Genomic DNA, 23032 nt, shown 5'->3' on the forward strand with positions numbered 1-23032 from the left:
TGGTTGAGTTTTTACAATTGTGGAAATGGGCCAATTAAAACTATTTGGGTGTGTCCCAATACTTCTGTGTATTTATACAGTATATACAGAAAAAAACAGGAGGTGTAGGTTTATTTGTATTTATACTTTTTAAATTCATGTATTCATTAAAAACAATCTGTATTAAATCATATACAGTTTGTAATTCAGTAGCATAGTAGTTTTGCAGTTTTGTTAAAATACTGTGCTTCAGGCAGTATATTTCTAAGAAACAAGACAAACCCTCATTATGTTAACGTTACAAAACCAAATAAATACATTTAAAACATGTCAAAACTTTTTCAGTGATTTAATGCTAGGTCATCTATGACTTTATTCTGCATTTCCAGTTTCGTACACCATCTAAAAATCTCAGACCAAAGAGATTATTTCCATCTGCCAAGTATTAGGTATGTAAATTACTTCATTTTTTAACTTCACCTGTCTGGGATTAAGGGGTGTGTGTGTGAAATAATATTTGTCATTGGCAAAGAGGGGAAATATTTATCCAAAGTAGTTTATCTTCCTAAAATAATCCAATTAAGATTTCATGTGTTGATCATATATAACGTAAAATATTTTCTTAATTTGAAGAATTAAAACTGTACATGAACAATTCAGTTAGCAATTGTTTCCACTGAGTTTGATGTAGCCAGTGGTTTCACCATCAGTCTTTGCAGAGATTCTGACTGTATTCCCTTAAAAAACTAAACTATTTAACATTATTAAAAAACAAACATATTTTCTAGCTGGTTTATTTGCGAAAATGAAATGAGGCCCTTAGGACCTAGGGTACCATCTCATTTGAGTATTCTGGAGTCTTTATGCCTTAAAAAGGAGGTTTGTTGTTTGATTGTAAGTGTTATAATGGTCAGGTTTGAATTCAGATGAGCATGTGATAGTGACATGTTCTCTACTTTCTTGATTCTCTACTGAAAATGAAATGGAGCATGTTAACATTTGTGATGTTTCTCCACAAGGTTCCTAACTCCGTCTTTTCAAATAGAGCCTTCATATTAAATGTTGTTAATAGCATGAATCTGTACTCTATTACCTTAAGTATTCAAGCATGCTATAATTACAAAATTAGATGCCAACAGAATACTCACTTAAGTAAAAGATTCTGCCAAGCACAACAAAGTGGCATGTTATGTAAAACTTTTTTTTTGGTACCTCTGTTGCCCATTAAATTCTAGAGGAAATGCCAATGCTATCAACCTGTTAGAAACATGGTAACCCACATTATAGTTAGAACAGGGTTTAGGCAATCATCACAAATTTTGAAAGGCTATAGCATAACGTGGATCTCCCTAACTCAAGGTTTCCGTAGTAGTAAACCGTATACAAACTGGGCCACAGGGTTATTATAAATGTGTGTGCCTTTACACAGTGTATATCTATCTATCTATCTATCTATCTATCTATCTAACTATCTATATACAGAGGCGTATCTAGGGTATGGCACCTATGGCTCCTGCCATAGGCGCCATTTGAAGGGGGCGCCAGTGAGCGGCTTTCAAATGCCGTCTTTTTTTTTTTTTTTGATGTGGAGGAGAGAGAGAGGCGCCTAGCAACCGCTCGGCGCCCTTCATTCTCCTCCACGAGGCACTACCTCCGTCCCGGTGCCGGCATTTCACGCTGTCTTTTTTTGATGCAGAGGAGAGAGAGGGGCGCCTAGCTACCACTCGGCGCCCCTCGTTCTCCTCCGCATCAAAAAAAGACAGTGTTTAAAAGCCGCTCGCTGGTTCCCGCTGCTTCACTGCTGAGCGCCGAAATACGACGTCATATTACGGCGCTCAGCAGCAGTGAAGCAGCGGGCAGTGCAGGAAGACAGAAGCCTCGTGCTTCCGTCGTTGGACCTCAAGGTGAGAGAACTACAAAGGGGGAGAGGGATTAGACAGTGATAAGGGAGGGAGAGGGGTTAGACAGTGATAAGGGAGGGAGAGGGGTTAGAAAGTGATAAGGGAGGGAGAGGGGTTAGAAAGTGATAAGGGAGGGAGAGGGGGTAGATATAAGTAAAGAGTGTGAAATAATGTGTGGATGCATTGAGTGAATGAGGGAGAGCATGAGTTAATATGTGAATGTATTGTCTGAATGAGGGAGAGCATTAGTTGTCTGAATGAGGGACAGCATGAGTTAATATGGGGATGAGTTGTCTGAATGAGGGAGAGCATGAGTTAATATGTGGATGAATTGTCTGAATGAGGGAGAGCATGAGTTAATGTGTGGATGAGTTGTCTGAATTAAAAAGTGTATTAGTGACTGTAAAAGTGTTTGTGTATCATAGATGTATAATTGTGGAAGGGCAAAGATGGCACTAGCAGGAGGTTTGAGCCTTGGGGACCAAAATGGCATAGGCAGGGTGTATATGGGACAAAGATGGCACAGGTCGGATTGTTTGGGGACAAAGTTGACTTGTGCTGGGGTATTTGGGGACAAAGATTGCAAATCTTATGTGTGTTATCTGGGTGCTGGTCAGGTTCTATGTGGGCAGTGAGGACGCCAGGACTGACTTTGGGGTGTGCAACCTGTGATCTATGCCTGTAATTTAGGGGGGTTTTAAATATACCTTTAATGACGTGTTTTAATGTGAATTCCAATTGATCTTTACCTGCAAAGCTGGGTTTTTGTGTTATTTTGTAGATCCATATGTGCTATGCTATGTTTCCATACATTATTTATGTGTACCTGCAAATACAGGGTTAATATGTCTTGATTAATACCTGCAATGCTGTTTCCATGTATGTATTTGATCTATACCTGCGATGCTATGTTTCATATATTATTGTATACCTGCAAATACAGGATTTGTATGTCTGATTTAGTTTATTTGATATATACCTTCAGTGCTGAGATCACAAGTGAATTTCAATTGATCTGGGTTTGTGTGTTGATCTATACCTGCTATCAGCAGCAGGGACTAATATTTATATATATATGGGCAGCAGGGGCTAGTAAATGGGTTTTAGATATTTGGACAGGGGCGCAATTTCAGTGCTTGCCATAGGCGCTATTTTCAGTAGATACGCCTCTGTATATATACATACATACATACATGTCATTGAAATGATGTGCTCAAAAGTCTATTTTTCCTTTTCTCTCCGCCTCCTTTCCTTTTTCTCTATTTCCCTTCTCTACCCCTCTGTCCCCACCTCCTCTCTTTCCTGCTCCTCTTTCTCTCCCATTTTTCACTTTCACTCTTCTCTTGCTTTTCTCCCTTGACTCTCTTTGTCTTCCATCCCTCTGCCAGGCTCCATGTTTTGCATGCTTACACAATAGTGTGCATTCAGTTCCCTGCATGTCTGTGGTGTAGTAGCTTCTCTGTTCTTTGGATTTAACCTTCCCCATCCTGTTCTCCTGTTTTCCTTAACTGCTATATGGTAAGCACCTTGGTTTCGGTTCCTGGTTTAGTTTTTAGAATTTTGCTTTTTAGTTTAAGGTTAGTGTTGCCTGATGTGAAGTACCTCTAAAGTGGTGGTAAGCTTACATTCTATGGCCATATAATTAACTGAACCATCATAAATTTTGAATTGTTAGATCATGGTGCTAGTTCTATTTTTGTTTGGTGCTTTCTTGTAACCCTGATCTTTTCTTTTATTTGCCATGCCTCCTGAAGACATGGTCGGATGGGTTTGTTGTGGATGAACTTGACTGGCCCACCACAGAGCCCTGACCATCAACACCTTTGGGATGAACTGGATCGGAGTTTGTAAGCCAGGCCTTCTTGTTCAATATCAGTGCCTTCACAGTTCAAATACAGATGAATGGACAAACATTCCCACAGAAAACACTCAAAAAGTGGAAGCTGTTATAGCTGCAAAAGGGGGAGCAACTGCATATTAATGTCTACATATTTAGAATGCAATGTCATAAAAATCCCTGTTGGTGTTATTGTCAGATGTCCCAATACTTGTATCCATACTCTGTGTGTGATATATATATATATATATATATATATATATATATATATATATATATATATAATTCTCTCTCATTTTTTCCCTATTTTTCTTTTTCCCCCTCTTTTCATTCTCTTCTTTTACGCTCTTTCTTTTTACTCCCCCTTTCTTTGTCTATTCTCTTTCTTTGCGTGTCACATCTCTCCTCATCACACATCGCTTCCATCCCACCTATCACATGGCACACCTCACTACCATGCTATATCTCTCCCATCACAAATCAATATCGTTACACCTTTCAATCATCACACATCACAAACCATCACACATCACAACTCAGAGACAAAGGCAGACATGAGGGTCACGTCCGCCTACTCATGTAAAGAATACGTTAGGCAGAGGGGGGGGGCAAAAAGGAAGGAGGGGATAGCGGAGGAGTAGTGGAAGCCACAGTAAGACAGAAACCTTGGGAGCATCATGGCACCATCGGGAAGCGGCGGGCAGCAGAAGACACAGTATGCAGATGCAAACAGTGGAGGACAGCACTGAGACCTGAGGTATGTAAATGGTCATGTTTTCAGCGATGGCAGAGTAAGCTTCCTACTTCCTCTCATATGATGCCTATATCAGCCTGTGACAAGCTCCTTTTTAGTCACATGTTGCAGTCAGCGAGTGGAAGCTGAATTGATCTCTGCTTGTACTGAAAATGCAGGAATCATGGTTACTGTGTGAGGGCCCCCAGCTACAGGAAGATACCGTATTTGCTCGATTATAAGACGACCCTGATTATAAGACGACCCCCCCAAAATCTGAATATTAACTTAGGAAAAAAAGAAAAAGACTGAATATAAGACGACCCTAAAGGAAAAAAGTTTTACCAGTAAATGTTAATTCATGTAAACTATTTTTTTAATAAAAGCTATGATTGAGAAAAAATTTTTTTTTGTTTTTATTTCCTTGTATTTTCCAACCTGTCCCCCAGTTACGCACATCTGCCCCCAGGCTTGCCACACCAATATGGCACTGTGGCACTGTGGTATGCCTTTTGACCCCCTATGTGGCACTCTGCCTCCAGAAATGCCTTATACCTCTATATCCCATTCTGGCATTTAGGGGGTTAAAATGCATATTATGGGGCAGAGTGGCATATAGCGAGGTATAAGGCATTCCAGGAGGCAGAGTGGCATTAAGGGAGTTAAAAGGCATTGTATAGAGCACTCTGCCTCCAGAAATGCCTTATACCCCTATATGCCACTCTGTGTGTGTTACATAGGGCATTTCTGGAATGCCTTATACCCCTATATGCCACTCTGGCACTTAGGTGGTTAAAAGGCATATTATGGGGCAGATTGGCATATAGGGAGGTATAAGGCATTTCAGGAGGCAGAGTGCTCTATTAAATGCCCCCTTAACGCCACTCTGCCTCCTGAAATGCCTTATACCTCCCTATATGCCACTCTGCCCCATAATATGCCTTTTAACCACCTAAGTGCCAGAGTGGCATATAGGGGTATAAGGCATTCCAGAAATGCCCTATGTAACACACACACACACACACACACACACACTTACTTACCGGTGCTTCAAATTTCCTGCTGTATTGCCGGGGCAGCGGGTTGACGTCTCCTTCCGCTGCAGCCGGAAGGAGGTGGAGTTGGCAGCGGGGGTTTGTCTGCGTCCGTCGCGGATACCTTCCCCGGCTGTCAGAGATCAGAGGAACTCTGATCTCTGACAGTCGGGGAAGGATTTGCGCGATGGACGCAGACAACCCCCGCTGCTAGCCACACCTCCTTCCGGCTGCAGCGGACGTTGTCTACGCGGATCGCGTAGACGTTAACCCGCTGACCCGGCAATACAGCAGGAAGCACCGGTAAGTGTGTGTGTGGGGGGGTGTTAAATGGAGGGGGGGAGACAGGAGGATCCAGGTCCCCTGCAGCAGCGCGGGGGATCTGGATCTTAGTCTCATAATCAGACCTCTATTTGAGGTCTGATTAGAAGACGACCCCGATTAGAAGACGAGGGGTATTTTTCAGAGCATTTGCTCTGAAAAAAACCTCGTCTTATAATCGAGCAAATACGGTATATACTCTGGGTGTTTACGGCAGTCAGTGTGTATGCAGGTGTGTGTGTGTGTGTAGGTATGTGGGGATATCTTTGTAGGTATTCATGAGGTTGTACTTCTTGTTAGTGTGATGTTATGCACTGCTTGTTATGTCTCGTTTATCCATTGTACATTTCTGCGGAATATGATGGCGCTATATAAAACAATAATATGTCTATGTGTGTTTATGTATGTATGTGCACACACTGATACACAGACACACACAAAGGCATAATGCCTTTGTGTGTCTCGGTGTATCAGTGTAGGACAGAAGCAGCTTCCATGACATATGCAAAGATTTATTTTTATACTATCTTGCCTGATGGCTGGTTGGTTACGGGAAGACATTCAGTAAGCTGTCATGCAGTTTTGTAGGGGAAAACCAAAAACAAAACAAAACTTGTTTTGGATGGTGCCCCCACAAGCTTTGTCTGTGGCCTCTGTCCTCTTGAATATGATTCCTGGACACCATACTGTCTGGAGCTTTCCAGACCCAGGCTAATACACAATGCGTATGTATAGGACGTATATAACAAAAGATATAGACTGGAAGCAGTTGCAATATGCCCGGGGTGCTAAAAAAAACAAAAAGTATATACCGCAAATAAAGTTGATGCACTCAGTGAGAGGTGCCAATGTATTATGTGCATACGGAGTCATTTAAGCCCCACCTTAACAGGGCTATTATAGAAATATATATAATAATACACACATAATTGCCCAATTTATTTGTGGTAATGTGTGCCACCAACAATGATACCATTACGTTCTATGCCTCGCTAAGGGTTTAGACTTTTATTCTACACCTCAGAGCTTGAGACAGCAGTAAAAATATCACATTTCATAAAAAATGTAAAAGAACCATTTCACAGCATGTGGCATTACGTAAATACATTGAACATAGGGTAGTTCTCAGCACATTATATTCAAGCAATCCCTCACACCTCATACAGCTCGAAGCCTCAAACCCAGAATCTCTGTGGTCATCTCATTAAGTAAAATCTTGCAAGCTAAAACTGCAGACGTCAAGCTCCTTAATAATCTCCTAGAGGGAACACCTGCAGTCCTAATTAGAGCTGCACTCAATGAACTTATGACAATGGATTGCTTGGCTGGCTTAGGAAAGCCTAATATTTAAACTTATTCTGGCTTTCAACTGTAAACTTCAGCAAAATCTGGTTAAATGACTGAAAGAGTTTTGTTTTCCAGTATTACAGTAAATATAAATTGCATTACTTTAGGTTTTATTTATCTGGAATCCCCAATCCCTACATTTATTGCAGTGGAATGAGGATGTAAAACAGATACTAGCATACTGCATATACAAAAAATATCCTTCTTGCGACCTGTCATTTGGCTGCTTTCTGAAAAGCCCTAATTAGCTAATTTGTAGGTATGTAACTGAAGGCTACTTCTAGCTAATCTAGAGCAATTGATTTGGATATATTTTGACTATAAATCCTAACAGCTAAAACAAGTGCAATACGACTGAACTAGGATTTCACAAGAGTTCATAATGTAACCCAACAAAACGAGGAAACGTCAAAAGGGTATATTAATAATTAGTTTAATATTATTAAACTTTACAATAAAACAGTAACTTAAAGGTACACTTCAGTCCTCACTTTCCCCAATAGTGGAGAGTAGTCTTATAATAAAAAGGGACAAATAAGAAGGGACACACTTGCATCATGTCCATTTTAATGAATATAATAGGTGTGTCACCTTTACATTTTTGTGTCGTTCCCTTAGTAAATGCATGGAAAGATTCTGTAGAATTTTCTCATAAGCATCCCACAGCTGCTTAGTTGTTTTTTTTTTTTTTTATCACGTTGAACAATACATATTAAAGTGTCAAGAGGCGGAGACTTTGATTGGTCACATTTCTCCAATAGGATAATAAATTGGTCTTCCTTCAGTTGGTTTCCCAGGAGACGGGACGCAAGGCTCCCAGAAGTTGCTCACTATTCTGCCTCTACTGGTTGCTTTGTGTAAATCCTTCTGTTTATTGGTTTACATTGTTATGTATTGTTTTATTCCCTTCCTCCAGTTTATTGGGTGGAAGAAGCTAATGAGCTATAATTCCACTCTATTACTCTCCAGAAGATTGTTACATCACAGAGAACCTGTGAAAGACATCAACAAGATGGCCAGGGACACCAGCTAAAGATCCCAGGTGTCCAGTCTGTGCCCAGATGTGTCCATGATCATGTAGTGGAAAAAAATAACATCCACATGATTGTATAAATGAGCTCTAAAGTACACTGTGCTCTCTCATTCACACGTACGGAGATCAATATATAACAGCAAGGAGCTCCAATGATTTTTTAAATATATTTTAAAGTCATTTAAAAATCCTGTATTGGTACATTTCAATAATTTATGTGGATGTTATTATGGAGATGGGCTGTGTTTCAGAAGACCACAAAAATAGCAATGTGATGTTCTACATTTTCATTGCACAAAATACTTAATAAAGTCTCAATTTTAACAAATGCAAGCGGAATTATGCTAGATGATAATTACTCTTATCTTTTGGATTGACCAGTATTTATTACCACTTTCTGCTATGCATACTATAGTCTACTATACTATGCATTTAGTTCTACCAACATGAAGTTCAGTGAGTATTATATTGCTTTCGAAGAGATGACAAATGATGCACTATAAAGTGCACAGGAAAACTAGATCAGTCCACTCTGATATAGCCCCACACTGTATCATATAAAAAGTGAGACATTTTATAGAAACATGCCTACCTTGTTTCATTGAAGACATAGAAATATTTATCAACAAGTTACATTAAGAGGGGTTTTAATCAATACAATGTAACGTATAACATATGTGGGTTTCAACTTTAATTAAGTATACACTCTTGTATAGTAAAGTATGTTTCTGAGGTTGGTTATTAATTGGATCATATGGTTTCCCAATAACTTGCAGCCAACATCCCTCTTTTCATTAGGAGCATTGATGAATTGAGCTCTATGTATACACTTACCAACACTCCATACATCTTTGTATGTTTAAGCCCGGATAAAAAACATTGAAAACAATGTACTTGAAAGCTTACATTTTCAGCTAAAAGGTCATACACACAAAAATATCAGATCCACGTCGCATTCAGCACACACACAGTGCTGAATTAAGTTATTCTCATCTGCATTTTGATCACTAAAAGATATTTCAAATGAAAGAAATTAGCTAAAATTGGAAAGCTTAAACTTCTCTTAGTGTTATGTTTGCTATAAAACCCATGTAAAGTAAATTATGACACCCTAAAGAAGTGTTCAATTTATGACCTCTATGGCTTATGGCACATGCAAGGAAAAAAAAAATCTAATTTCTAAATAATTCTAGCCTCAACAAAGCTAGAGATATTTAAGTGTAATCTAAAAGTCTAAATCTAAAACCTCATCCCTTTTCAAAAAATAGGTGCAAAATTAAAGGAGCCACTGCTTTGCCCATTCTTATTTTACGATGTGAGCCCTGTTATTCTTACTCAGGATTTCCATCTTTTTAAGATTGAGGCTGAGTGCAGCTTTATTACAGCCAAATGCCCTAAAGGACATGTCAACGCATCAAGTCTACAGAGTACGCAATGTCTCACCCTACCACGGAAATAATTCCACAAATCCTGCATAATAATAATCGATCACTTCCATTCACTCGTGGTGAACTGTCTTTCTTTATTCTAGATACTTTCCAAGGGACAGTTATGTAAACAGTGTTTTGGATTTCCATTTTATTCTTTCAGGTATTGTACAAACAAAGTGAGGAAACATAATGTAAAATGATAAACCCAATGGTACATTAGAGGAACAGATGCTAAAATAACAATACAGGTAAAATATATTTTTATTTTGTTTGCAATTTTCTTTCTACTTTTCTATAATGTGTGCACTTATTTTCATCTTTATATTTATAATAATTTTTACCCAACTACACTCATGCATTGTCACGAACACGCAGGTTATGAATATGATTGCATTCTAAATGAACGGCTTAACTTCCAAAGGTAATTGGATTCATTTTGGTAGGCCACTGAATGATTGAGCTTTACCGGCTCATGGAATCTGAGTATTATCAGCATTTTGCAGAGTCTCTATTGGAATGATAAACAGAAGCAACGAAGGCCAGATGAAAATAACAAGATATTTGTTCTACTTGATTTTTTTTATAATTATGAAATAGACATGGTACACAGGGGAGGATTTTGGGAAAGCCAGTCTACAGATTCCAGTTGAATAAAAGCACTTTTGATAAGGATCTGACACTAATGTTATTATCAGATTGTTTTAAGTTAACCTGTTAACCTACAGAGAGCTACCTGCAAGAGTAAAAACAGCAACATTACCTCTGTTAGGCTAGGTTTCCACTTGGGTTTTTGTCCTGCGTTTTTTTCTTGATGAAAAACGCCAGGAAAACTGCCAAGAAAACTGCCACTGCATTTACCTGCGTTTTGGCGTTTTTTCTGGCGTTTTAGCCTTTCTGTGGAAATTGCTTTTTTTGACCTTAGGCAGTTTTTCCAGCCTTTACAAGTTAGAAGTTTCACCCAGCTAAAAGGGATTAGGATAAATGGCAAGTATCTGCCCTCTCCTGATGTCATTTACTTGGTAGACCCTTTTGTCTCTTTTCTGTGGTTTGTAAGGCATGCTTTATTTCAAATGTCTGCTCCTCTGGGAAGATTGGCCCCAAATGATGGTGCAAATTGTTTGCTGTTGCTTTTGGCACGCAGGATCCGGTCGCGTATGTTTGTTTGTAATGGCATGTTTGTTCCAAATGGTGTAAAATTCAATATGAACCAGTCCAGGACTTTGTTTTGTGTGAAACTGTTTGTTTTCAGCCTATTTCTCGTAGGACACACAGATACTGGGTCCATCCTCTGCATTGTAACTGTGGAAAAAACGCCATAAAAAACGCCAAGGCAATAAACCCACATGGCTTTTTCATGGCGTTTTTTCTCTCCCATAGACTTCTATTGGAGAAAAAAAGCCAAGATTTCTTGCAAAAAACGCCAGTGTCAACATGCTGCAGTTTTGAAAAACTGCCACAGAGCCCAAAAAAGCAGAAAAACGCCAAAGAGGACTGAAAAAAACGCCAAACAGAAAAATGCCAAGTGGAAATGGCATTTTGCGATTTCCTATTGAAGAACAGCTAACATCTGACTGCAGCCGTTTTTCACAAAAAAACGCCAGGTGGCGCTATTGGCGTTTTTATAGGCGTTTTTAGCAAAAAAAACCCAAATGGAAACCAAGCCTTAAACCTAGAGTATTTGGGGAAAACTCCTATATATGTTAATACTTAATTAAGGTTTGCTTTCTGATGTTGTTACACACACACCAAATAAAAAAAATTGTGGCGTACGCTCGATGATTAGGATGGAAAGCCAACCGTATTTTCTTTCTAGGTGTGCTGATCATTATCTTTAGCTTATCTACCAAATTGTTTAAGTGCCAATGCTGTACTTATCATAAAATACTTAATCCACAAATGGCACCAACATCCTTACACAGGCCACGTATTGTAAAAGATAGCAAAATGCATCATTTATGACAATGTTTTTGCTTCATATATGGAGTGTTAGAAGTCCAGCCAGGAAAGGCCAGGGCATATTTTAAGCTATATGGTGAAAATTAATTTAGAAAAAAATTTACTGTAGCTGCAGCCTCAGATCTGTAGTGCACGACCAGGGGAGGGCTGGCAGCCTAAGGCCTGGGGGGCAAGTCTAGTCAAGTGGCCCTTTGCGCCACCGAATCAGCCCACCATCCATGCCCATCTTTTTTAACGCATGTTAATGTAATGTGATGGGATTGGGAGTAATCAGTACACTTAAAAAAATCATAGACGGGATGCCTGAAACCACAATTTACTGCCACTAATTGAAACAGAGTAAATAACACAAACCCTTTACTTTTCTTCTCACTGATTTCTGGGCCTAGAAAGTGTTGTCCTCTGGAGTGACTACAAATTCATGAGGGCCAGGAAACAGATGACCAAACACACACACCAGGACAGGCTCTGCCACACCGACACCCAAACACCCACATCAGGACAGGCTCTGGCACACCGACACCCAAACACACACACCAGGACAGGCTCTGCCACACCGACAGCCAAACACACACACACCAGGACAGGCTCTGGCACACCGACACCCAAACACACACACCAGGACAGGCTCTGCCACACCAACACCCGCATCAGTACGGGTTAATCTACACAAAGCATAAAAATGGGTTCCACACTGGTTTATTTTGTGTGTGTTTCCCCCCTTGTGTATTGATGCCCCAGCTAGGCCAGCCTTTAGTTTTAATGTATTCCCCCCCACACCCTTGTGTATTGCCCCATGTGCATTTGTGCCCCCAGCCAGCCCCTTTTATGCATTTATGCCCCAAGACCCTTGCGTATTGATTTATTAATGTCCCCAGCCAGCCCCCCTGCCTTGTGTATTGATGCTCAATTTCGTACTAGTTAATGTACCCATGTGTATTGCCCCCAGCCACACCCCCCCTTTGTGTATTGATTTATGTGATGCCCATATCACCCTGTTGTGTACTTAAACCCCCAGCCTGTCCCAAGGCAGCCCCCCTTTGAATATGGGCCCCCTTCCACCTATCACAACACTTTTTTTTTAATACTTCTTATGCTGCCTTCCTTCCCTGCAGGCTGTTCTCCTCCGACGTGCTCTTCTCCCTGTCACGAGGAGCTGTTCCGTGTGGCCCGCCCCCTTGAGCGGCACGTAGCGTCTTGAAAGCTTCAAGCGTCACTGAGGCACCGGGCGGCATGGTGCAGACACACCGGCCGCTTAATGATTTTAAAACGGCCGGTGTGTCTTGCGGCCGCTATAAAACGCTGCTGTATCGGCTGAAATGGCATCTTTGCGGGCCCACCGCAGGTGCTGCAGGCTTTAACCCCGCATTAAAGACGGCCCTGGCGCGGCCGAATCTGTCAGTGGGTGGCCACGCGGCTGTTTAATTTAGATTCAGTTTGGAGGAACACACCTCTTGCAAGGTTAGGAGATGGCAAGAAGGGAAATAGGCAAATATGCAAAAGGAAGAAAATGAGAATTTAAAAAAGGACACAACTATCATATGCATTATAGTGCAAATGATGGCTGGAATTTCCCTTTAAGCTATAGGTTTACATATAATTTAAATTATCCTTAAGATAACTTATTAAAATCTAACAATATGAATTCACACTGTCAATTTTGAGGCTTTACTCACCTTAAAGGGGTCTTTAAATTTATCTGTAGTAATTATACTCACCTGGGTAGACTAAGGGCCCAACTCACTTTTCCCTATGAACATGAGCACAAAAATCTTTTTAATTACTGTACACATAATTTTCAACAGTAGGTCTTTGCTTACTACAATTTTATTATTATTACAATTAATCATTCAGCATTTATTTTTTTCATATCCAGGCTCCACATTTTGTACAATATACGTTATATAGCATTTAATCATAAAGATACATTCACATTTAAAGGTTAGCAACTGCTAAAACTAAAATAATATTCCAACTGCTGACCATCTGCTTCATTACAATATTAAATAAATGCCAAGATAATCTGGCATTAAATAATTTAAGTTATAGATCAGAAATATGTTCTAACTTCTTTAAATAATTTTGAACATTTCTGCTGTTCCTTTCTTGCAGATGTCACATTCTTACTCCAGAATTCAGAATAATAATAATATGATTTAGAGATAGTCAGCAACATTGATTGCAATGTTATTTCTGCATTGAATAATTATCTTAGTAAATGTCCCTCTATTGCATGTCTGGTACAAATAGGTAATGAATAAATAAAAAATAAAAAAAAACTTATGCAAATGTTTTAACTTATTGCTACTCACTTTAATGCTTCCTACATTAAAAAACATAATTTGAGCCAACAGGAATGACTTAACCATGCTCCTACTAAGTATGAGTAAAGCTCAATGTTTTAACTTACACTTACACTTAACAAGAGAAAGTTAGCTACAGGTATACAGCTGCAAGAAAAAGTAAATGAACCCTTTGGGATGAACTGGTTTTCTGCATTAATTGTTCATAAAATGTGATCTCATTTATACATCACAAGTATATACAAACACAATATGTTTAAGCTTATAACACAATGATAATCATACATGGCTTAATTGAATATACCTGTTATATTCACTGTGCTGGTGGAAAAAGTGAGCAAACCCTTGTATTTAATATCTGGTTGAACCTCCTTTGGCTGCAATAAGATCAAACAATCCCTTCGGGTAGCTGATGAACAGTTCTGTAAGGTCTGAATGGTAAGAATGGTCTAAAAATTCTTCAGGTCTGTTTAATCTCAACCATATTCTTAGGATGTCTGGTGTGAGCGGCTCATCTTGAGGAAATTCCACAGCATCTCTAACGGGTTAAGGTCTGGACTGTGACTGGGCCACTCCAAAAGGCAGAATTTCTTTTTAAAGCCATTCTGTAGCAGTATTACTTTGATGCTTAGGGTCATTGTCCTGCTGCATCACCCAAATTCTAATGAGCTTCATCTGGAGGACATTATCCTACATGATACCTTGATAAAATTGTGAACTTATTGTCCCCTCAATGAGAAAGCTGGGCAGCTCCAAATCATGATGGTTCCTTGCCCGTACTTCACCATTGAGATTATTTTTTCATGTTGATATGCAGTTCCCTTTTTAAGCCATATGTTGTGCTGCATGTTCTTCCTGAGACATTCAACCTTAGTTTCATCAGTCCACAAAACATTTTATTTTGGAGAGAAGTGGCTTTCTCTGTGGTGTCACGCCATGGGATCCATGCCTGTTCAATGTTTGCTTATGGTAGACTCATGAACAGAGATGTTAACTAGGCCCAATGATTCCTTCAAACATTTAGCTGTTGCTCTAGGATTCTTTTTTGCCTCATTAAACATTTTGCGTTGTGCTTTTGGAGTCATCTGGGCTTCTCAACTAAGGAGAGCAGCCACAGTGCTAAATCATCTCTCATGGATGGATGAATATGTAAACTCTTTGAGATTACTTTGTAACCCTTTTCAGCTTTATGCAAATCAGCAATTTCTGATTTTAGGTCTTCTGAGCTTTTTTTGTGAGGCATGGTTCACATCAGCAGATGCTTCTTGAGAAAAAATGTTAGTGTGTTTTTTATGCCAAAGTAGCTCTAAAACACACCTCCAATCCCTTTTAATTGATTGGACTCCATTTGGCTTTTGCTGAAGTTATTAGCCAAGGGGTTCACATACTTTTCCCAACCCACACTGTGAATGTTTGAATGACGAATTAAATATGGACAAGAATAATTCAATAATTTTTATTAGTTAAAACAGATTGTGTTTGTTCATTATTGTGACTTAGAGGAAGATGATATGATATTTCAATACAAATTTATATATAAATCCTGGAATTTCCAAAGGGTTCACGTACTTTTTCCTGTCACTGTATGTTATGGTTCCCCAAGGTTTCATCAGATACATTCAACTGTTTTCTTTACTAAACTGTAAGGGGTGTTAACTATTAGGCAATATCAATGAACAAGCCTATAGAGTTTCTTCTGCAAAAAAACATGGATGCATTGGCAATCAAGATATTTTGCTGCATAATATCTGATAACCTAGTATCTTGGCATGTGTTGTATCCCTGATTAAACTGTAGCCTACACCTTGGTCTCAATTCGTTTGGCAATGAGCCACCCAAAATCTGTAAAGTAAAAACTATTCCCACTAGTACACAATCAATGAAGATGAGCTAACTGCTCCATTATATGTACATGTTTGGTTACAATGAATGCTATTTTCAATATAAAATGATCACTTGTCTAATACAGATCAAAGCAAACCCCAAAGCAGCCAACTGAGAATTAGGTTCAATGAAGCTAAACTAGCCATAAAACCGTACAAATTACAATCGTATTTATGTTACAACTGTTTTACATATGTGTGTGAGTCGTAATTAAGTGTAAATAAAATTTAAAGGGATACTCCAATCTTCTAGTGAGTCCACTAAATGATCAATTCATATGAAAGTATTTTATAAGTACTTTTATATGCATTGTTCACATTTGGGTTCAAAACAGAAAGATATACATACCTTAGAGAGAAGTTATGGCTGCAAAGCTGCAGTTTCCCACATCCTCAATGTTCTTATGTTTTGTGAAACAGATTGGTTGCTTGAAGCAGCCAATATGTAGCAGGAAAATACATCCATTGAAATTATTGGGAGTGCGTTCTGTCTTGTTAGATGCCCGCCGCACACTTTCACAGAGACCTTGCTGAACCTGACTGTAAGTAAGTATATCATGTGCAAGGATATGTGTTCAGATGAATTAATTTTGTGCACAGAAAATAGCTGTTGGCAGGGAAAGAGGCAAATGCATTTGGGGGATTCTGCAGAATCCTCCTATATATTTACAAGAAGGGCATCATGTAAATATGTCTGGGCTTTATGCCAGCAGAAATCTGTCAATCTTAATTTGGGAAATTATCTCTATTTTAAATTTGCAACATGATAGGAAGATGTGCAATATAATCAACTTCATAGGGATTCCACCAATAAGATTAACGGACCTGTGCTGGCATGAAATCAAGACGAAAAGACCCTCGTAGCTAACAGTAAATATGATTTTTTTTAAATAAACCTTTCCATTTGCTAGTTGTTTTAACTTTTAAGCGTGTTAAATTAGTTAATACCCGTCTTTACATTTCTAGACATGGTTTTTGATCATGTTGAAAACTTGACTAAAATGCATCTATGTATGCACAGTTTGTCTACGGTCCCCATTGAATCACTTCAGCGCAGATGTTTCCAAAAGCTTTCATTGAGGCGACATCTAGTTTCTACACCTGCGGATTTGATTTCAGACAGATTATTAAATCACAAACCACGCATTATTCACCTGCATTAAAACTAAATAAGGTTTAGATGGGTTATTGCATCTAGTACTATTGGTAAACAGTGCTCAACAAATAAATGGTGCTTTTCATCACATGGGTTAAAAGTAGCGTTTCTCAACAACTACAAGTTAGTAGCGCTAGTAAAACAAATGTTTCCCCCCGTTACACATAATAGCAACTCTTCACTATAAAAGAACATATTTTGGAAACCTAATCGGAATTTAAATTACCAAATTGCTTACATTATTTTTTTTTTTTACTTTATTTTGCTTTAACATGTTTACATATTGTGCAAAGCACTAAAAGGTTTTTCCATTACAACTAGTTATTTGTTTATGTTCAAAAATGGCACAATACAAATGTCAGACTTGGTACAACACACACACACACACTACATTTGAGACAGGAAAAAGTAAAATAACATTTAAAGGATGATGCAATTGATTCTCTTGCACAGAGTATATACAAAAAGACAAATCACAAAAAGCAAGCGATTCATGTGTATGGGGCGGTAACAGAACCAAAATGTTAGCTTGCACATCACAGTTTCACAAAACAGGATTTCCAGGAGGCATCTCTACATAACACCTAACATAAATTTTATATGGGGCCTTTTATAGACAACTAGGAGCTTCTTATGTAACATCTGGTGACATCATTGGAGACTCGCCTTGTGTTAATGAAGGGCACAAAGATCTACGAGCATTTGCCCTCATTTGTCTAAGTGGGAAAACACAAGTTCCTCGCACTTCTTTGCTCCTTTACACTGTCAGAATGGATTCAGTTACCCCTACTCACACTATTTTCAGTAGACTGATCTGAATGGATCTTGACTTCCAGAGATAAAAAGGCACATAGTATAGTCTACACTGAAGGACAAAAACAATGTACAAGACAAAAAATCTGTCATTCTACTTGACAAACATTTTCCAACAAATTACTGATTTACTAAAAAACAGGATATAGGACATGAGACTTTTACAAGGGTCCCACTTACTATACCTTTTTTGAGGAGAGCATTCCAAAAGCCAGTGCCCACATCACTATGCTTCACTAAGTAGCACACTTGTCCTACAATAGTTCTAAACCCTAGGTGAATTGCATATCATGCCCCTCCCTGTTAATAATGTAAGAGGACAACTCTTTGGGAAGTATACAATTATAAATACATGGTTCTACCCCAGACTCCCAGCCACCTTGGTCCTAGATGGACCATGACCACACAGGACCTTTCCAACAGTGTATACTGTATGTGACTGTTGCATAGATACAATAAGCCCATAGTCTTCATTACTACTAACAACAACTAGATATTGTGTTGCTTAATACAGTACATTTCAGCCTCAGAATGATTATAAAGTTACATTTCTACAATTTTCAAATCTCTGGACCCATGTATACACCATGTACTGGTCAACCAAAGGAACACGTAACATACTAAAGACACCATCTACAAATTGGTTAACCAGAAAAATGTCATATTAAAACGAAAATATCATGGGGGTCACCTACACAATAAGTCTTGAACTGGTGGAAAGTTTTTCCCTTTTTAATGATGTTGTAATCTTGCAGTTATCAGTAGTTCCCACCTTGCTAGATACAGGTTACCTGCACAGCTTGAGAGAGTGGACAGCTGCAGGACTTCTTGAAGAACACGCCTGTTCTGTCAGGCTCCATTCAGAAGACCTATGGGCTCTGCTGAAGGTGAAGCAGCAGGTGCAGATGAGACCCCCTCTTGCCATCCTTAATTTAAATGGTTTTAAATCCCACCGTTCAGCCTCCCACCAGCCCGGCCCCAACTCACCAGAGGAGAGCTGCATCCAGGCGCAGATCTTGTACACCGTGGCCGTGTTACAGAAGAAGAATAGCACGAAGGACACTATACAGGAGATGATGAGCGTCATGGACAGGCCGATGAAGAAAGAGGCAGCTTTGAAAGCCCCCGAGGGGATAGAGGAGAAGTCCGTGAAGCTGCCGGTGCAGGTAAACTCCTTATTGAAGCCGCTGCCGATGCAGTAGTGGAAGAGCCCGAAGTAACCAGCCTGGGGGGTGTCCACCCCATCCCCAATCCAATAGGGTTGTATGAAGCACACGATGTTCACTATTGCGAACAAGATGGTGAAGATCGCCCACAGCACCCCGATGGCCCTCGAGTTTCTGATGTAATTTGCGTGGTATATCTTGGCCGCTTCCTGCGGGGACAACATCGCTAAGTCACCCTGTGGCATCTCTCCGCCGAATGAAAATGGAGCTTGGGGTTAAGGGCTGGTACAAAAAAAATAAAAAATCACAGCACCGCTGAAGGGAAGGGGTCCGCTCCTGGGCTACGACGCGTCATTGAGGTGCACCGTTAACCCACTCCTCTGTTGGCTGGATGGCGCAGCTGGATTATAGTGCCCTACCGTCTCCCTACCGACCCTCGATGATCAGTGCGAGCCGCCGCAGCGCTGCATCTGAATGTGGCAGGAATGGAATGCACCACCGCTAGGGGCACAGGAGGTTGACACAATGCGGGCTCGATGGCTCGATAAAATTGAAAACAGGATGATACCAAGAAAATTGTGTACGCCCCTATGTACATCCCCCTATTAAATCGTAAGGGTGGGCTCATCCAGCATGCGTGTGATGAAGAGGGGGCGCGGGAAGTGTGAGGTGTTAACTTGCGCTATGCCTAAATATAGCGGTGCTATGGTGTTATGGTGGCTGGGAGCAGTGCGGTGTTATCTCATATTAAGTGCTTCTGTTTGCATTTGAAAGAGACCCATCTTAAGTTAGATACTTCCTTTTTCAGGTTTCAAAACTCAACGTATGTCAATGGAGACACATATGTATCAAAATAAGCCATAACAAATAGACTTTGTCACTTGGTCATATGTGTCTACTGATGCTCCTGAAAAATGCCAATGACATCCATATTGGCACCCTAAAAAGGGATGCCACCACTTAATGGGTGCACAAAACACTGCCCCTATCCATGTATCATAGATAATAATTCGTTATTTATTCTCGTAATCCACATCTGTTCGTTAAAAAGTAGACTTTGTGTCACTTAATGGGGGCTCGAACATACCCTCCCTATCCATGTATCATCTAAAATAATGATGAAGGTTGTTACTAAACCCACACCCGGCCCCCAGAAACTAGATTTTGTGCCACTTAGGAACTGGTACCCAGTAATGAAAGATACCAGAAACCCTATCCAATGACAACAATGAATAGCTTAACTTTTTTTGGGGGGGGATAACTCTCGAAAGCTTCTCTTTTAAATAATATGTTAGTCCAATAAAAAAAGGTATCACCGCATACAATTTTTTGACATTGTGTCTGTCACGCCCAGGCCCGGACTGGGACAAAAAATAGGCCCGGGCATTTAAGCCTGAGCAGCCCATATTTATTTATTTATTTATTTATTTATTGTTAAAGCCCACCCTTCATGTGCCACCTTTGCATTTAATCATTCACACAAATCATTAACACATTCATTAATGCAGTCTCACAAATCATTCAAGCAATTCATCCTCACATGAATTCATTAATTGTCATACGCATTCACACATTTCATTCACACATTTATTCATTCTCATACGCATTCACACTACCCCCTCTCTTCATCTTATCTGCCCCTTTTCACTATGTAACCCCCTTCCCCACTTCTCAATATGTAGCGCCTTTATCTATCCCCTCCCCCTTTCTCACTATCTAACCCCCCTCTGCCCCTTCTCACTGCACCCACCTCCCTCACCCTACTTACCTTGTTGCCGAAGCAAGCAGCAACTGCGACCGCGCCTGTGGCAGGGCAGGATTGACTTAGGGGCTAATGGAGCTGCAGCTCCAGGCCCCCACCTTAAAATAGGCCCACTCAGGACCGGACTGACTGGTACTATATGGCCGCATTAACACAGAGCCCCTTAAGCCCGCCGCAACTACCCCCTCCTAACTATCTACCCTCTCCCTCTTTGAAGTTCACTTACCTTTCAGGAGTCCTGTGGTGGGGGTGCAAGGCCTCTGTCTCCCAGCTCTGCCACTGTATGGAACAGTATAGAGTGATGGGAGTTATGATGTACTTTTAGAGCATAATTAGATCATGAAAAAAGACATTGGAAATGGTACAGCATAACACCCATCACTCTCACGCATTTATCAATCCACACATATACCAATCCACACACATATACACCAATCCACACATATATCCCAATCCACACACATATACCAATCCACACATATACACCAATCCTCACATATATACCAATCCACACACATATACCAATCCACACACATACACTAATCCACACGTATATACCAATCCACACGTATACACCAATCCTCACATATATACCAATCCACACACATATACCAATCCACACACATATACCAATCCACACACATATCAATCCACACATATATACCAATCCACACATATACACCAATCCTCACATATATACCAATCCACACATATATACCAATCCACACATATGTACCAATCCACACATATATACCAATCCATACACATATACCAATCCACACATATATACCAAGCCACACATATATACCAAGCCACACATATACACCAAGCCACACATATACACCAAGCCACATATATACACCAAGCCACACATATATACCAATCCACACATATATACCAATCCACACATATATACCAATCCACACATATACACCAAGCCACACATATACACCAATCCACTCTCACTTAATGCTTTCCTACCTTTCCTTTCTTCTTTCAGCTTCTTTTCCTCTTCTTCAGTTCTTCTGTCTTCTCTGTCTTCTTCCGGGTCAGAGGGCACGGACAGCGGTGGGCGCGGCTTCAGTGTTGTGCGCCGGGATCTGACAACAAACCCCGGCGCACAGCAGCTGTTGCCGCGTGGATCACAAGGGAGCGGTATCGGAGGTCTTTAACAGACCTCCGGCTCCCTTGAGTGATTTTAAGCCGGGTTGAACCCGGCTTAAAATCACTCAAGGGAACCGGAGGTCTGTCAAAGACCTCCGATACCGCTCCCTTGCGAGCCTGCTCCTCCAGCGGCGGACATTACTGTCCGTCTCTGGAGGGGTGCCGGGTGCCGCAGTGCGGACCGCCCCTCGCCGCCGCCCCCTGGAGGGTGGTCGCACACCCCAAAGGTCGGCCCTGCCCTAAGGGGCCGGGAAGCCCCCACCAGGGCCGGCCTTAGGGGTCTGCGGCCGTACAGGGTTTAAATTAAAACATCGGGGTTTTTTTTTTCAACTTAAAAAAACTTTATTTAACATAGAGGATGTTAAATAAAGTTAAAAAAAACCCCGATGTTTTAATTTAAACTCTGTGCGGCCGCAGACCCGTAAGGCCGGCCTTGGTGGGGACCTCCCGGCCCCTTAGAGTGGCGGACCCGGTCGCAGTTGCGGCGGGCTTAAGGGGCAGGTGCCCCTTATGCCCTGCGTTAATGCGGCCGTAGGTAGGGTAGGGGCCTGGAGCTACAGCTCCATCAGCCCCTAAGTCAGTGCGGCCCTGCCGTGGCCCGGCCCACCGGGCAAATGCCCGGTGTGCCCGATGGCCAGTCCGGGCCTGGTCACGCCAACTTGTGTAGTAACTCTCGAAAGCTTTTCTTTTAAATAATATGTTAGTCCAATAAAAAAAAGGTATCACCGCATACAATTTTTTGACATTGTGTCTGTCACGCCAACTTGTGTAGTACGTACATGGACTTGCTACCCAGTAGAGATGGTATGGCCAATTTCAGTATGAGAGGGGTTAATTTGATTGTATAGGCATGTGGTGCCAAAAGGTCTTTTAAGATAATATATATTTTTTTTTGAAGCTCGGACTTCAACCAGGGCCCTCTGCAAGGTGTGGAATCTTACAGTTGAGGTGCCTCTATGTCTACTTGATCCACCATATGCCTGTATCCCCTCATAGATACTGGATTCTTTGATATGCTAAGTGACCACTAGCAGTCAGGAAAACCATTTCATATCCAGGTCATATCCAACACATACGTCAATAATAACCCATAGATTCATTATCATACCTCCTTTTGTGCATATCTAGAACGGGGAAAGCGCACCCTACAAAAAGTTAATACAAATATGGCGGCACAACTTAAACTGTTTGGAAGGAATTGTGAAGTCTGTGAT

The 23032-nt window shown here is 40.5% G+C and overlaps 1 protein-coding gene across 2 annotated transcripts in view; it reads right to left on the reverse strand.

Annotated features, from left to right (window-relative positions):
• LHFPL3 (LHFPL tetraspan subfamily member 3) overlaps window positions 1–19137 on the reverse strand; it is a 41012-nt gene extending 21875 nt beyond the window's left edge. For both annotated transcript variants that reach the window (XM_053464268.1, XM_053464267.1), the window contains exon 1: window positions 18714–19137. In XM_053464268.1, the coding sequence (XP_053320243.1) occupies window positions 18714–19137 (424 nt within the window). The remainder of the gene's footprint in view (window positions 1–18713) is intronic.
• Between the last annotated feature and the right edge of the window lie 3895 nt (window positions 19138–23032).

This window comes from Spea bombifrons, chromosome 4 (genome assembly GCF_027358695.1).
Source record: "Spea bombifrons isolate aSpeBom1 chromosome 4, aSpeBom1.2.pri, whole genome shotgun sequence".
Lineage (NCBI taxonomy): Eukaryota > Metazoa > Chordata > Amphibia > Anura > Pelobatidae > Spea > Spea bombifrons.